Source organism: Mesoplodon densirostris, chromosome 8, assembly GCF_025265405.1.
Source record: "Mesoplodon densirostris isolate mMesDen1 chromosome 8, mMesDen1 primary haplotype, whole genome shotgun sequence".
NCBI lineage: Eukaryota > Metazoa > Chordata > Mammalia > Artiodactyla > Ziphiidae > Mesoplodon > Mesoplodon densirostris.
Window position 1 is genome coordinate 29,727,870 of NC_082668.1, and position 16,940 is coordinate 29,744,809.

The following is a 16,940-nucleotide window of genomic DNA, read 5'->3' on the forward strand; positions in this document are numbered from 1 at the left end:
GATAGTATGGTACCGGGATAAGGACAGACATATTGATCAATGGAACAGAAATGAGAGCCCAGAAGTAAACCTACATATCTATGGTCAACTGGGTTTTGAAAAAAAAAATGCCAACATCATTCAACAGATAAAGAATAGACTTTTCAACAAATGGCACTGGTACAAATGGACAGCCACATGCAAAATAATGAAGTTGGATCTCTACCTTACACCTGTACAAAAATTAACTCAAAATGGATCAAAGGCCTAAATGTAAAGCTAAAACTATAAGGCTCTTAGAGGAAAACATAGGAGTAAATCTTTGTGACTTTGGATTTGGCAATGGATTCTTAGATATGACACCAAAAGTACAAGCAACAAAATGAAAAAAATAGATAAATTGGAATTCTCTAACATTAAAAACTTTTTTTCTTCAAACTACACTATCAAGAAAGTGAAATGACAACCTGCAGAATGGGTGAAAATATTTCCAAATCATAAATCTGATAAGAATACTTAGAATATATATTCAGAATATTTAAAGAATTATAGTTCAATAATAGCCAGATTTAAAAATGGGCAAATGATTTGAGTAAACATCGTTCCAAAGAAAATAATCAGAAGACCAACAAGCTTAAGAAAAGATGCGAAACATCATTAGCTATCAGGGAAATGCAAATCAAAACCACCATGAGATACCACTTCACATCTGCTATGTTAAAAAAGACAGACAATAACAAGTGTTGTCAGATGTGAAGAAATTGGAATCCTTATACAAGGCTGGTGGGAATGTAAAATGTTACAGTCATTTTGGAAAAGAGTCTAGTGGTGCCTCAAAAGATTAAACATAGAGATACCATATGGAGTAGAACCCAGCAATTCCACTTCTAGGTATTTGGTTGGCCCAAAAGTTCATTCGGGGTTTTCCATAAGATGTAATGGAAAAACCCGAATGAACTTTTGGGTCAACTCAGTATACACTCAAGACAAATGAAAACATATGCCCACACAAAAATTTGTACATGAAATGTTCATAGTAGCATTAACTGTAATAACTAAAAGGTAGAAATAAACCACATGTCTATCAACTGATGAATAAATGAATAAAATGTGTTCTATCTATACAATGGAATGTTATCTGACCATTAAAAGAAACGAAGTACCGATACATGCTACAGCATGGATGAGCTTTGAAAACATTATGCTAAGTGAGAGAAGCCAGACACAGAAGTCCATCTATTGTATGGTTTCATTTATATGACATCATCAAGAGAGGCAGAAAGTAGAGACAGAAGGTTGCCTAACGCTGGAGGAGAATGGACGGGAGCATTGTGGGGTGATAGCTAAGGGGTATGGGGCTTCTTTTTGGGGTGACAAAATGTGCTAAGATTGATTGTGGTGATGATTACATAACTCTGTGAATACACCAAAAACCACTGAGTTATATACACTTTAAATATTTGAATTGCGTGGCCTTTGTCTCAGTATAGATGCTACCCACAAAAACTATAATCTCCAATAAATTAAATAAAAAGGAGTTGGAGCATTTTGAAGTTGTGGAAGGTGACCCTTCCCCCAAAGCAAGGCTGCCACTCCTTTGTATAATAACTTGTAAGACTCGACACACTGGGTGTAAGTAAGCGATTATTCCTGTTTTACAGATGCAACAATTGAGACTCAGAGGGTTAATGACTTGCCTCAAAGTCATACAGGTGGTAGTGATGGGGAACCTAGATCTCTCACAGCCTCTCAGTGCAGGATTCTGTCATTACACCAGCTCTGCTCAGACTTTCCTTCTCACAGTCCTTTGGAGGCAGCAGAAATACGAAGCAAAGCTGCCTTTGCTTGTTTTCTTACATCGTTGTTATTAACTAGCCCAAGACTATTCTTTTTTTTTTTTTTTTTTTTTTTGTGGTACGCGGGCCTCTCACTGTTGTGGCCCCTCCCGTTGCGGAGCACAGGCTCCGGACGCGCAGGCTCAGCGGCCATGGCTCACGGGCCCAGCCGCTCCGCGGCATGTGGGATCTTCCCAGACCGGGGCATGAACCCGTGTCCCCTGCATCGGCAGGCGGACTCTCAACCACTGCAGCCACCAGGGGAGCCCCCCAAGCCTATTCTTAATGCACAACTCTCAAGTCCTTTTTGGTATATGGCAGGAGGCTTGAAGAAGCTTGAGGTGGGTCAGTTAGTTATTTCCTCACAACCTTTCAATAAGGTAAAGGCTGATCTCAAGACAAATTCTGCCTCATATATGAACATTAAATAGTCACATAAGCAGGCAGGCATAAAGTAGCTCATACGACCTGCTCTGCAAACATGATGCCATCCCAGGGCTCTGTCCTTTTGGCTGTGTTCATCCCCACTTGCATGAAAGGTCCACTGAGGCAGATATGGTGTTATTCCAGAGGCAGGATTCTGTTCCCCTACAGTTTAGGCAACAGAAATCCTTCCGGCTAATGGCTGGACCTGGGACCATTCAGAGATCAAGACCGGGCATCATTTCAAAGAGACAGGCTACAGATCCAGCTGGATTCTGATAGCCAAACAAGGATGTGGAGAGCCTTTTAAATATTTTAGCAAATCTATACATCTTGAATACATTTAATTTTACCAATAAAGCACATTTTTAACACTTTGAACCTCAGGTTTCACCTCTGTAAATTGAGGTATTTAAGGAGTAGTGTTACAAATATGTGGAAACTTCTGTGATACACGAACTAAAAAGCCATTAATTTACTTAGTAAATCACCATTTTAAATAATTCTAAAATTCGCTCTGCTAATTAGGAAAACCTTGGGTACTGATTGAGATACAGAAGAGAGAAGCATTTGTCGTAGCTGCTTCTAGAGCAGTCCTTTCAAATGTGATGCTAACTGGGCACCCCGGGAGTATAGATTTTCCATTAAGGCAGCTGACTGCCCCTGGAGTGAGAGCCTAAACTAACTAGCATATGCAGAACGTCTCAGTCTAGGCTGAAATATTTCAAATTAAATTATAATTAATAAATACATTAATAAATATGCAACGAAACTCCAAGCAATGTACTAGGGCTGCCACTTGCTTTACATATTTTAATTACATATTGTGATGCGTATATCCTCAGGCTGTTAGCAAATGACACAATTTTTCTTTTTAAAAATTCTTTAATTTTTATACAGTTTTTAAATGTTACTTTCCATTTACAGTTATTACAAAATATTGGCATCTTCTCCATGTTGTGCATACATCCTTGAGCCTGCCTTACACCCAACAGTTTGTACCTCCTAATCCCCCACCCCAATATTGCCCTTCCCCCCTCCACTGGTAACCATAGTTAACTCTCTATATCTGTGAGTCTGCTTCTTTTTTGTTATATTCACTAGTTTGTTGTATTTTTTAGATTCACATATAAGTGATATCATACAGTATTTGTCTTTCTCTGTCTGACTCATTTCACTTAGCATAATGCCCTCCAAATCCATCCATGTTGCTGCAAATGGCAATATTTCATTCTTTTTTATGGATGAACACATCTTCTTTATCCATTCATCTGTTGATAGACACTTAGGTTGTTTCCATGTCTTGACAACTGTAAATAATGCTGCTATGAACATTGGGGTGCATGTATCTTTTCAAATTAGTGTTTTTGTTTTTTTTTGGATATATGCCCAGGGGTGGAATTGCTGGGTCATGTGGTAGTTCTATTTTTAGTTTTTTGAGAAACCTCCATGTTGTTTTCCACAGTGGCTGCACCAGTCTACGTTACCACTAACAGTGCACGAGGGTTCCCTTTTCTTTTCATCCTCCCCAACATTTGTTATTTGTAGACTTTTTGATGATGACCATTCTGACAGGTGTGAGGAGATTTCTCATTGTGGTTTTGATTTGCACTTCCCTGATGATTAGCAATGTTGAACATCTTTTCATGTGCCTGTCGGCCTGTATGTCTTCTTCGGAAAAATGTCTATTCAGGTCTGCTCATTTTTAAAATCGGGTTGTTTTTTCGATATTGAGTTGTATGAGCTGTTTATATATTTTGGATATTAACTCCTTATTGGTCATATCATTTGCAAATATTTTTTCCCATTCAGTAGGTTGTCTTTTCATTTTATTGATGGTTTCCTTTACTGTTCAAAACCTTTTGAGTTTAATTAGGTCCCATTTGTTTATTTTTGCTTTTATTTCCTTTACTTTAGGAGATGGAGCCAAAAAAATATGGCTTTGATTTATGTCAAAGAGTTTCTGCCTATGTTTTCCTCTGGGAGTTTTATAATATCCAGTCTTACATTTAGGTCTTTAAGCAGATGACAGAATTTTTCAAATCAAATAGAGAGAAAATGGATAGAAGAGGAAGACATAGAGAATCTACAGAAAGAAAAAAACATCAGAGGCGGAGAAAACTAGAAACTGAGGAAGAAACAGAGTGGTATATTTAAGATTCAGAGACTCAGAGAGAGGCACAGAGAGAAGCAGAGACTGAGAATCAAAATAGTCAGGCATCCTTGGGTTGCTCATTTTCTAATTTCCATGTGGTTCCTTTAAAGACCTCCTTTTCACTGCCAAGAGTCACAAGTCTGTCTCATCAAAACTATCCCCAGCCTGGCTGAAGGGATAAACAGAGGTCAATAGAAATATCTTCTGAGAACCCCCATGTTCATTGCAGCAGTATTTATAATAGACAGGACATGGAAACAACCTGTGTCCATCAATGGGTGAATGAATAAAGATAGGTGATATATATATATATATATATATATATATATATATATATATATATATACATAAACTTCAGGAAAGAAGGAAATTCTGCCATTTGTGATAACATGGATGGACCTTGAGGGCATTATACTAAGTGAAATGTCACACAGAGAAAGACAAATACTGTATGATCTTACTTACATGTAGAAAAAAACTGAATTCATAGAAACAGAGAATACATTGGTGGTTGCCCGAGGTGGAGGATAGGAAGTGGGGGAAATGGGGGAAGGTGGTCAAAAGGTACAAACCTCCACTTATAAGATAAACAAGTTCTGGTGATGTAATGTACAGCATGGTGATTAGAGTTAACAATACTGTATCATATATTTGGAAGTTGCTAATAGAGTAGATCTTAAAAACTCTCATCATGAGAAAAAAAAACTGTTACTGTGTGAGGTGATGGATGTTAATTAAACTTACTGGGATAATCATTTTGCAACATATACATATATCAAATTATCATATTGTACACTAATGTGATTAATACAATGTTATATGTCAATTATACCTTAATAAAATTGGAAAAAAGTGAGAAATATTTCCTGAGAGCATAGATCTAAGCTCACTCTCCCTTCCTGAGTCTGGCAGGGTGCTTCTGTGCTGTTAGGAACATGGGTAAGATCCTTCCTAGAGGAGGATGGCAGTGCTGCAGCTACACACAAACTGCGGGAAATCCAGAGGGCTCTTTCACATAGGTGAAGTGAATGACTGACTGTGGACAATAATATGGGAGCTTCAGAAAACGATCTCCTTGACTCACTATTTCTATTCATTGCCTGACTTGGCTTTGCCACTTAACGTGGTGTTGGACAAATTACTCAGCCTTTCTGGATCTCAGATTCCACCTTCATAAAGTGAGGACTAATGCCATAAGTATATACAATATGTACTGTAAATACTTTTTTTTTCCTTAATTCATTCTCTTTTTGTGTGTGTGTAACAGCTTTTGTTTTTTTTCATTAAGAATATCTTTTAAAAATGTCAGTGGTTCTGGGAGAGTTTTTCTCAAATACCCATCAAAGTGCCCCTAATGGAGAATAAAAATAAACATTTACACCTCTGAGATCTGGGGAAGGATTTGGAAGCTTTGCCTCAAGCTCAAAATTTATTTGCAGTTTTAAGATTTATTTTATTTTAAAAGTCCATGAATTTTGCATTTTACTCCAAGTTTGCACACTACTCTAGTTTGTAATGTTCTTAAGAAAAAAAAAAAAAAAGGCATTTCCCCTATTATTGGCGCTCCAGGAAAATGTACCATGTTTATCCTGCAGCTTCTTGTTCTCCTGGCATGTGGCCATATACCCCTCAGAGTTTGTAATCCCTGGCTCGAGCAGGGTGGCCTTAGGTATCAGCTAACATGCTGGCAAATAAAGCTACAAAGGAAATAGGACACCCAAAGATGATTCCAGTTTTGTCTTGAGGCCATTGGGTCTGGTATTCATATCTAGGCTACTCTAAATCTTTAGCTAGAAACTATGGTGATTTTATTCTCAGACTGAGGCAAAAAGATGATAAGAGGAGTAGTGGGTTAAAGAATGAATTTAGGGGTTTTCTGATCTTATCATCATCCTAAGAATTTAACTTTAGATTTGAGGTCTTCTAGGCCATGTAAAGAATGCCAAGGGATTCTAGTCCTCTCAAAGAAGATCTTTATCAGAGTCAGTCATCCTGGGCCCCATGAGAGAGGATGAGAATTTGAAATGGTATGTGAACCTGAAATATCCTTTCAGGTAATATTTATAGTTTTGGGGGCCCTGAAGTTCTCAAGGTCCTCTTGGTTTCAAGGTGCAAGTGTTACTTTATGATGGCCGTGCTAGCTAGAAGGCATCATCGTCTTCTGCAGCCACTAAATTAAAGAGCCTGCTGTCATGAAAAGGTACTAAGAGGTTAAATGTTCCTTGGAAGAGGATCTTCTTAGAGTCATCTCTCAACAAGTCGTCTTCAGCTGCACAGATTGTCTCAATCATTACTAACAGATGCATCTTCAGCAAGACACTTTTGCAAGCTCAGGCAGAAAAGAACTCATGCTTTTCTGAAATCTTCCCCATGGCTCATATTAAAACTAGCCAGGAGAAGAGACATAGCAAAGTTTACTAGGGACAGTTCCCTGGAGGAGAAAATGATGGGGATAATGAGACAAATATTCTTAAGGCATCCTGGGGTTTCTGAAATAAGCAGACTCTGGTCCACTGAAATAGCTGGTGGAGAAATGGCTTTGTTATACATAATTTTAGAAAATGTATTCTGTTGTTATATTTGAAATACACTTGAAATTTCCTAAAGGGGTTCTAGTCACTTTTAAAAGTATCATTGCCAGGAGTAGCCAACTGAATAGCAATCAAATTTGCCTTGCTGATGTAGGTGGGGTAACATTATAACTTCCTTTGTGGGTAAAATTCACCTGGGCTTCAGAAATGGCCAGATTGAGCAATGTTCATGTTTGGAACCGGAGCAGCTTGCAAGGGTAGGGATATGGAGAGGCAAAGAGGGGTAACTCCCAATGCCTCTCCAAGCTTGGTTCTCTTTAAGAAGTAAGAATGCAGGTTTGGGGAAAAGGTGTTGGGTCAGCTATCCTGTTTGGGAACCACACTACTCCTACTGTAGTCTAACTGTAATCAAGAAGGAAGCAGATATGGAGTGTGTGTGTGTGTGTGTGTGTGTGTGTGTGAGAGAGAGAGAGAGAGAGAGAGAGAGAGACTGACTTTCTGGTTAAGGTGAGATAAGCCCTCCATTTAATGGCCTAAAAGCTATTGGAACAGGCCTGTTAGCTCCAGGTAAATGTTACCAAAGGCTCCACAAGTCAGTACAAGGTCCAGGCATGAAGAAAGGAACTTTTATCTATTCCAAATCACATTATAGAGCCTTGTTTAGTGCATCTTTCCAATGGCATTGTAGACAGCTATGACCCCAGATCCATAATGGGGAGGTGGAGGAGCGTCTTCTGTGTGCTCACCAGGGAAGCCCTTCTATGCATTACTTCCATATATGTTGACCATCTTCCTATAGGCCAGGTCTTGGCACTGAGGAGATGAAGTCAAGTGGATCTGGACACAAGTCGAGTGTGGGGAGCTTTTGGTCTATGGTAAAGGATTCATGTAGAGGCATTATCGAGTGGCTAGAGGCATATACAGAGGCGCTGTAGTGTAGTGGTTAAGCTGACAGGCTTCGGAAGTTAGGCTGCCTGGGTTAAGGTGCTACCGTTGCCACTAACTAGTAGTTCAAGCTCACTGAATCTCAATTTTATCATTTGTAAAATGGGATAGGTCCTACTATATATGTATAGGATGTATATATGGTTAGGTCCTACTAAAGGACTATTTTGACTATAAATGAGCTGATATATGGAAAGTGCCTGATTCATAATAAACATTCAATAAATGGAGCAATATGATGATTATATATAAATACATAATGTTATTATTGTCATCCAGGGAGAAAATTATGTCAGGAGACCTGTGGTAATCCCCAAATTTGGGAATAATGCCATAACATAGCTTTGGAGGCAAAATTTTCTTTACTTCCTAAAAGTTACTACTTTGGGGAGGAAGAAGCAACTAGGCCTCAGTGAGATATTCTAGTTTCACAAACCAACTCTCCACCCTAGAAAGTGGAACGCTGAATTAGTGCTCAGCCAATGCTTCTTGCCACGGACTTTTGGAGTTAGACAGGAATAGGCAAAATTAGGACTATTAAACTTCGGAGATCGTTGAAGTTCTGTAAGATAGCAAAACCAGTACGAGAACGCCCATTTGCTCAGGGAACGAGAGTCGGGGGAGCACCCAAACAACTGTCCTGTGATGAACTTAGAAATTCTGGTTCTGCCCAACTCTACCAAGTGAGGTGAGAACCCACAGGGGTTTCAGGAGCTGAGCTGGGGTTGGGAGTTGTTGGCTGGCCCAAACCCAAGACCCAGATAGGCTATGACTGCCTGGCATTTTGTAGATGCTTCCCATTTTTCTGAACTAGGTGTTTATTTTCCCGTCTGATTTTGAGTGACTATAACTGGACACTGTCACACATCTGTGAAGGGTCGAGTAAGTTCAAGGTGAAGTAGACGTGCAGACCCAGCTTACCTTCAGCGCTCTAGCCTCCTTTTTCTGCACATTTTTCTCCCCTCTGCTGAGCACTCCCTTCTTAAAGGGCTCCTCACCCTTTCCTATCTCTGCTGTTGCCTTCATCAATTTCTGCTTCCCCAAAGGATTTGATATGTCATTTATATTTCATAATGAATTTAAGCCAACATGTTACTTCCCTCAGAAGTAATTTCCCCTTAGCCTCAGATATATGTGGCCGCTGAATTCATCTTTGTGTCGGCTTTGACTTCGCTCCTATGCTTGTTGCAGCATGAAAGCAGCTTCGAGGGCTCTACTGTAGATTTCAGTGTGATATGGCATGGAAGAAATTTTGGTTTCAGAAGGAGTTTTAATTCACCGATTTTACCTTGATCAAACAAAATGTTATCTGCACCAGGAAAAGGAACCATGTTTGTAGGCAAATCACTCTATTGGAAACTGAATATAAAAGCAGAGGGAGGAGAATAAAGAGAAGAGAGAAGAGAAGGAAGGGAAGGAGGAGAAAAAATGAAGGGAAAGGAAGAGAAATAGAGAAAGCCTCACCATCTCCTCCTGGCTGAGAACAAAGAACCTAAGTGGCAATACTGACACGTGGTGCCTGGAATAGTCAGAGCTTTTGATGGTGTAAACAGGAGCCACAGGGAACTGCACTGATTTTTACAAATCTTTTCTCCTTTTCTTTACTTTACAAATCTTTGTCTATGAAAGCACTTCAAAAGCAGCTTACCACTTTTCTCATTTCCTACTTTTTTACTCAAAATTTGCTTGCTTAAAACACACATCTTTACACAAAAGAACAAGAACGAGAACAACAACACACATAGGCTCCATTTTAGGACTTTGCTATGACTTCCTATCCTTGTTAGATTTTTTTTCCCACTCTGCTCATGACCTAGTCCTTTCTCTTGCTAATTGATTTCTTTGGAGATTTTAAAGGCCAAAGTTTATTATATTATTACCTTTAAAACTGTACATTAAAAAATAGAACAGAGAATATTCTAAGGAATGAGCCAGGTGCTGTACAAAACCCAGAAATTGTTTCAGTTTCTACCAACAGGATTTAAAATTTTGCTTTTGAACAGAGATAAAACTAAGGGGAGAAAAGAAGATCATCAAAGCAAAGGGAAATAAGTCTGAAGTATCCAAAAGTATTATGTTAGCTTTTCTTTTTTAACAGATTAAAATAATCTCAATAACCCCCGAAACACAGCAGCTTTATATATAATTTATATATAGGATGTGTTGGAAATGATATATCAGCTTAAAAATGTTTTTCTTAAAAAATAGCTTTTTTTAGACTTACAATGTCAAACTGATGATGTTATAGCTGTAGGGGGAATATGTAGCTTGAGGAAACATGGTACCTGAATTACAAGTTAAAATTAAAATTTTGAAATAATGGCTTTCATTCAGCCTGATACAGTGTATGTATGCTCTGATGGCATAGATCCCACTAATACAAGTCATGTGTTCTAATCCATTTGTCCAGTGAATGATTTCACCTTTCTGCTATGTGCCACTACTCTAAGGGCTGAAAGAATTAGGATTTCTCCCAGCAAAATGTGGGTCCCCAGGGCTCCATCTGTCTGCCACTCTCAGACTGTGTTAGTGGTAACCTTCCCCTCTCCCCAGCACTCTGACACAGATTTTTTAAGATGCATGACTAAACACTGTTACAGAGAGCACGAAGATAAAAACTGTGTAACAACCATAGCCATTTGCTGCATGTTTCCTACGTGCCCAAGTGCAGTACCTGGTGCTTTCTTCATTCTTCATTATCCCTCAAGTCTGGTAAGACGAACATCTTTAGCCACACTTCTGGTTTGTGGAAGACGAAGGTTCTTTCCTGGTTAGGCCCCAAGTTGATACTTTTCCCCATCAGCAGGGTCTTTCCATGCTTTGGCGAAGGTGTTGCTCATGGTCAAGCTCACAGCGGGTAGGTAGGATAGGGAACTGTCATCGACCCTCCGGAGTTGGTCCCCAACAAGGGCCCTCCTGCCCTGTGTCCTTGGAGTCAACAGAACCAGACTGAACATCCCTCAGAAGTAAAGGAAAGTTTTGTTCTTGGATCAGAGAATAGATAGATGAGAGCTTGTGCTCTATAGCACAGGCTCTCCCCACTAGGCCAGGGGCAGGGCTGCTTTACAGGAATCTTACACTAAGGGGAGGGGGCGGAGCTTTCTTGTGTCTGGCACAGGTGTGTTGCTCAGGGCTTTGGATCACAGTGCCAGGGGCATTGTGTCTGCTCATAGCCCGCTGCCGCCATCTTGAATTGCAGTGCCGTTCCCAGCGCTTCTGCACACGCCCTGAGCTGAGGTGTGGGTGCAGCCATTTCACGCTAGGAACTGGTCTGAAGGGCTGGTGTGAGGCCTCTGCAGGCGGCCGCAAATGAGTAAGTGAAACTAGTCCAAGCACAAAGGCAAAAACATGTTAGACTTTATTTTATTACCCAGCTTCTATTTTTAATTCCCAGGAATTGTTCATTGGCTTTGCTGGTGACCACGAGAAGCTCAGCCAGAGCCAGAGTGTTAGAATCCTGCAAAGCAGTGGTGGGTGGCTGGCCCCGGTCACATGACTAACTCCCCAACAATTCAGTCCACCTGCAGATAGTACCGTGTGGTTTCTTATAGTTGAGATTTCAGCCGGGAAAACAAATGGAGAACAGAACACCTATACTGTTTCTGTCATGTTGTGATGTGCCTTGTGCATGAGCGTCCTCATCCACTTTCTCATCTTTTTTTTTTTTTCTTTTTTTTCTTTATTTATTTTTGGCTGCGTTGGGTCTTTGTTGCTGTGCGTGGGCTTTCTCTAGTTGTGTTCTCTAGTTGCGGCCAGCAGGGACTACTCTTTGTTGCGCTGCGCGGGCTTCTCATTGCCATGGCTTCTCTTGTTGCAGAGCACGGTCTATAGGCACGCGGGCTTCAGTAGTTGTGGCTCTCAGGCTCTAGAGCACAGTCTCAGTAGTTGTGGCACACGGGCTTAGTTGCTCCGTGGCATGTGGGATCTTCCTGGTCCAGGGCTCGAACCCATGTCCCCTGCATTGGCAGGCGGATTCTCAACCACTGTGCCACCAGGGAAGCCCCACTTTCTCATCTTGAGGCACTTGTTGCCACTTGTAAGACAGACTTCGAGGCAGTGCCTGGAATGGTGATAAGTATGGGGTCTGAAGTTAGACACTTGGATTTGAACCTCAGCTTGACTACTTATGAAACGCATGACCTTGGGCAGATCACTCAACTTCTCTGGGTCTGAGGAGCTTCCTCTACAAAATGAGGGTTAAACAAGACACATAATATATGCAAAATGCTTAATGTAGTGCCTGGCACTTGGTAAGCATTCAGGAAAAGCTACTCATGATTATTATTCTGATCCTCAGTCCGGGAGCTGTAAGTAGTGTGTGCTACATGAACTAATGCTTCTGAATGCAGATTATTAGCCTTGTTAATCACGTCGGAAATACACAATGTCCTGCTTATTTTCTTTTTATAGATACACAGTTTGTGATGGTCCTACCCTTTGTTTATCTTTTCTTTCTTATACTTTTTAATGCTCTCTTAACATATGGGTATTAGGCAATTTTGTGTAATAATAAAAATAACTAAAATAACTATAAATACATAACAAAATATAGAATATATAACATAAAAATGTAAATAAATATATGTAACTGCCTAGATAAATTTGAATTAGAATATGAAAATTTATCAAGCTTGTCTACTATTTTTGTTGATCAAATATACCTCTTTAAAAAAATTATAGGACTTCCCTGGTGGCACAGTGGTTAAGAATCCGCCTGCCAATGCAGGGAACACGGGTTCAATCCCTGGTCTGGGAAGATCCCACATGCCGTGGAGCAACTAAGCCCACGTGCCACAACTACTGAGCCTGCACTCTAGAGCCCATGAGCCACAACTACTGAGCCTGTGTGTCACAACTACTGAAGCCTGTGCGCCTAGAGCCTGTGCTCTGCAACGAGAGAAGCCACCGCAATGAGAAGCCCACTCATTGCAAGGAAGAGTAGCTCCCACTTGCCGCAACTAGAGAAAGCCCGTGTGCAGCAATGGAGACCCAATGCAACCAAAACTAAATAAATAAATAAAATTGATTCTTAAAAAAAAAAATTATAAGTTGACTAATGTCTTTCTTTGGGCACAAAACTGGTAAACAATGTGGTAAATAAGTCTAATAAATTGCACTTAGAAGCATGCCGTGTATCATGCCACATATATATTCTTGTGTGTATGTAATCTATACAAGTAAATATACATAACTGGCAATCTTAAATCAAGAAATTTCATTTAGTCTAACATTTCTTAGACAAAAATAAATTGATTCTCCATTTTTGGTGTCCTTCACATTGCAGAAAACCTATTTGCCAGTTAATGTAGTTAATAAAATCACTTCTGAGGGCTTCCCTGGTGGCACAGTGGTTGAGAGTCTGCCTGCCGATGCAGGGGACGCGGGTTCGTGCCCCGGTCTGGGAGGATCCCACATGCCGCGGAGCGGCTGGGCCCGTGAGCCATGACCGCTGAGCCTGCGCGTCCGGAGCCTGTGCTCCGCAACGGGAGAGGCCACAACAGTGAGAGGCCCGCGTACCACAAAAAAAAAAAAAATAAATAAAATAAAATAAAAAAATCACTTCTGAGGTCCTCCCATATCTAGTGCAGTGGCTTTCTCCTGAAATTTTGCCGTTTTGTTATCTGAGTGCTTTGAGTTAGTTAATTAAGAACTCTTGGGGCTTCCCTGGTGGTGCAGTGGTTGAGAATCTGCCTGCCAATGGCGGGGACACGGGTTCGAGTCCTGGTCTAGGAAGATCCCACATGCCGCGGAGCAACTAGGCCCGTGAGCCACAACTACTGAGCCTGCGCGTCTGGAGCCTGTGCTCCTCAACAAGAGAGGCCGCGATAGTGAGAGGCCCGCGCACCGCCATGAAGAGTGGCCCCCGCTTGCCGCAACTAGAGAAAGCCCTCGCACAGAAACAAAGACCCAACACAGCCAAAAAAAAAAAAAAAAGAACTCTTCATCTTTCGATGAGGTAATTTAAACAGGATTTGTCATCATGGAAGGAAGAACTTTCTAAATTCTCTTCATGAGGAAGTTGGTCCCTTGGACATGGTATTATTTTCCTTTGAGGGATTGTTTCCTGATAAAGGGAATTTAGTTTTTCATAAAGATCCTCCAATTTTGTTAAAAATTGGTTAACAATCTGTTTCACTTCCTGTGCCAAATATTAGTGTAAAAAAATTTTTTTTTACTATCATAGTTAATTCATGGAGTGCTACATGCAGCAGATTGAACACTGTGTCAGTACACGGTACACCTTGGGTTTTTGAAAAAATGTTGAACCTACAGAAAAATTGAAAAAGTAATAAGCCTGATAATATTTACCAGGCCCAGTGATTGTCTGAACATTTTGCCAGTTTTGTGCCTGCACACACACAAGCATCTATGTCCCTCGATTTGGACTTGTCTGAGTTTTTCTCTCATGATAAGAATCAGGCCAAACATTTTTGGCAAGAGTACAACACAGCAGAGGGTTGCAAAGCTTTTAGATGAGATAGGAAGGTGACAATGTCCCCTTTTATAGAAGTGAAGAACGTATGCAGAGTCATCCTTCAAGTCAGGTGACATGGGGCAACTGTTGCATATTTGGGGAAGGGCTTAGAGAGTTAGTCACTTAGGGATTTAGTGGTTGAGAAGGGCTAAGACAGAAAGAGGGTGGCTCCTGCCAGGTGGTGCGTTTAAAGATTTCAATATTCTTGGGCCTAATATGTATATATGTATCTTTAGCTCACAAAACTTTCCTTCTCCTTTTACATTTCCAAGGCAAAATCTATGATGCGGTCCCTAACATAGCCACTCACAACTCCTAGGTTGACCTTCCAAAAGATTGTTTTTTCCCTTCAAGGTTATTTTTGATAGTCGTTTATATCAAGTTTGACTTAAATAAAAGATTTATTGCTTGGGGTAAGGGTAGGGGAGGGATTCACAGTATGATTTGCCCCAGGCCTTGTACTTACTAAAGTCAGCTCAAAACTTTGTTTTATTTTTCATTTTAAAACCATGATTCTCTAGGGACAGGGGGCAGAGAATTACTTAGGAGGAGAAGAGTTGAGAAGTTTTCCTTAAGTGGGCATCTGAAGAAATCATGTTTGCAGTCCTTCAAGAGGGGATGAAACAAATTAGGGAGATTGGGGTCAAATGCCTGAAGCCCTAGAGTCTTCAGGAAAAGCTGTAAATAATAGATTGTCCTCCTTAAATAAAAATTAAAAGTAAATGACAGAAAGATAAATGATAAACTTCAGAACACTTTCCAAAATTATCTATTTTTCTTCTAAACTTTTTTTGTCCTGGGGCATATTACCTCTGTGACAAAGATCTCAGAAAATTGATAGAAAAATATTGGCCCGACTCCATAAACAATAATGACAAACAGCTATCAGATAGATACAGGGAGGATGGGAGGTCCTGGGGCCCATGCTTAAGCTCTTGGGTCCCTGGGCCAGATCATAGAACACAATGGTAGCTACCAGGATTTTTTCCACAAGGTGGTTCTGTGATTGGCAAAACTGATGTGATATAAATCTGGCTACCTCCGGCTGTGCTCCAAGCCTCAGAATCTCCTCTCTCCTGGCAGATAACAGAAGCGGTAGAACAGGAGAGCGACACCAGAGTGAATTCACCAAAAAGATTGAGTTTCCTACTTTCTGTTGTTCTCAATGGCTTCTTGAAGGTCACAGGTGAGTTCACAGAAAAAGGTGACACATTGGCTGTGAGTTAATTACTGATATAATTTTCATCCCTGTCTTCCTTTAGTCTCCACGGGCAGGTGGCTCATACATAAGTCCTAAGAAAGTTCAGCCTCAGGTTGCCCTGGCGGGGTTGGCATGATGGGAAATGAGCAACACACCCCCTAATACCACCCTTATCAATAGCTGTGATAAAGAAACATCTGCCCCCATGAAAAGTCAAGGGCAGAGGTCATCTGGCATTCCAAGGGAACTCTCCACAGCAGGGAGCTTTCTAATTGGCTGGTATTGATCGGTAAATTGTGTCCCCCGCTGTGATTAATTCTAGCCCCCCCACCCCCAAACTCCCGCAGCATGAGCGTGATAGGTCAAGGTTGGGGCCTCTAGGCATCCTTTACAAATGGAGCTCAGGTCCTTAAAGGTGCCAGTGAAAGACTGTAGCTTGTTAACTCTCTCCCAGATGCTAATGCTAACCCAGGAAGCTGGTTTCATTCAGTTTCCTTGCTGTCCCTAATAGCGGCTTAATGGGATGCTAATGTGAGGAACAGAAGTTATCAGATGGCTTGTAAGATTTATGATGGATTTATTACCACTCTGAGTTCCCTTGATGTTCAGTGCATTATTTCCCCATCCAGCCCTGTTATTGGCCTTAGTAAATGGTTTCATAATTAATTAATTTTTTTCCTGGAGGGGGTTAAATTATTTTTGCCCTGCTGCTTTTCCTCCATATTTAATTCCTAATGGATGATTCTTCTCTGTGTGCCTACCAAAAATGGAGAGAACAGATGTTAGTTAGTATATTCCTTTCCTGCCAGCTAATGCCTATTCGTCTTTCTACAATAGTGATTCTCAAACTTGACTCTTCACTAGAATGACCAAGGAGAGTTTTTTTGTTTGTTTGTTTGTTTGTTTGTTGCGGTATGCGGGCCTCTCACTGTCGTGGCCCCTCCCATTGCGGAGCACAGGCTCCGGACGCGCAGGCTCAGCGGCCATGGCTCACGGGACCAGCCGCTCCGCGGCATGTGGGATCTTCCCGGACCGGGGCACGAACCCGTCGGTGTCCCCTGCATCGGCAGGCAGACTCTCAACCACTGCACCACCCGGGAAGCCCCCCAAGGAGAGCTTTTAAAAATAGTTATGCCTGGGTCCCATTCCCAGAGATTCTGATTTGATTGTTCTGGGGTACTGCCTGGGTATCAGGAGTTTGAAAAGCTCCCCACGTGATTCTACCGTGCAGTCAAGGTTGAGAACCACTGGATTAGACTCTTAAATTCATCTTAACTGCCACCTCTCCCATGATGCTTTTTCTTTTTTTTTTTTTTTTTTTTTTTTTGCGTTACGCAGGCCTCTCACTGTTGTGGCCTCTCCCCTTGCGGAGTGCAGGCTCCGGACGCACAGGCTC

General features: G+C 41.1%; 1 protein-coding gene across 20 annotated transcripts in view; it reads left to right on the top strand.

The window, feature by feature from the left end:
- LOC132495108 (uncharacterized) overlaps positions 1 to 16,940 on the top strand; it is a 310,462-nt gene that overhangs the window by 156,171 nt on the left and 137,351 nt on the right. For 15 of the 20 annotated variants that reach the window (XR_009533211.1, XR_009533205.1, XR_009533207.1 and 12 more), the window contains one exon: positions 15,427 to 15,529. The exons of the other annotated variants lie outside the window; for them this stretch is intronic. Coding sequence is in view for 6 of the 15 variants with exons in the window: in XM_060106716.1 (XP_059962699.1) it covers positions 15,427 to 15,529 (103 nt within the window). In the remaining 9 variants the exon portion in view is untranslated. The remainder of the gene's footprint in view (positions 1 to 15,426; positions 15,530 to 16,940) is intronic. 20 annotated transcript variants of the gene reach the window in all.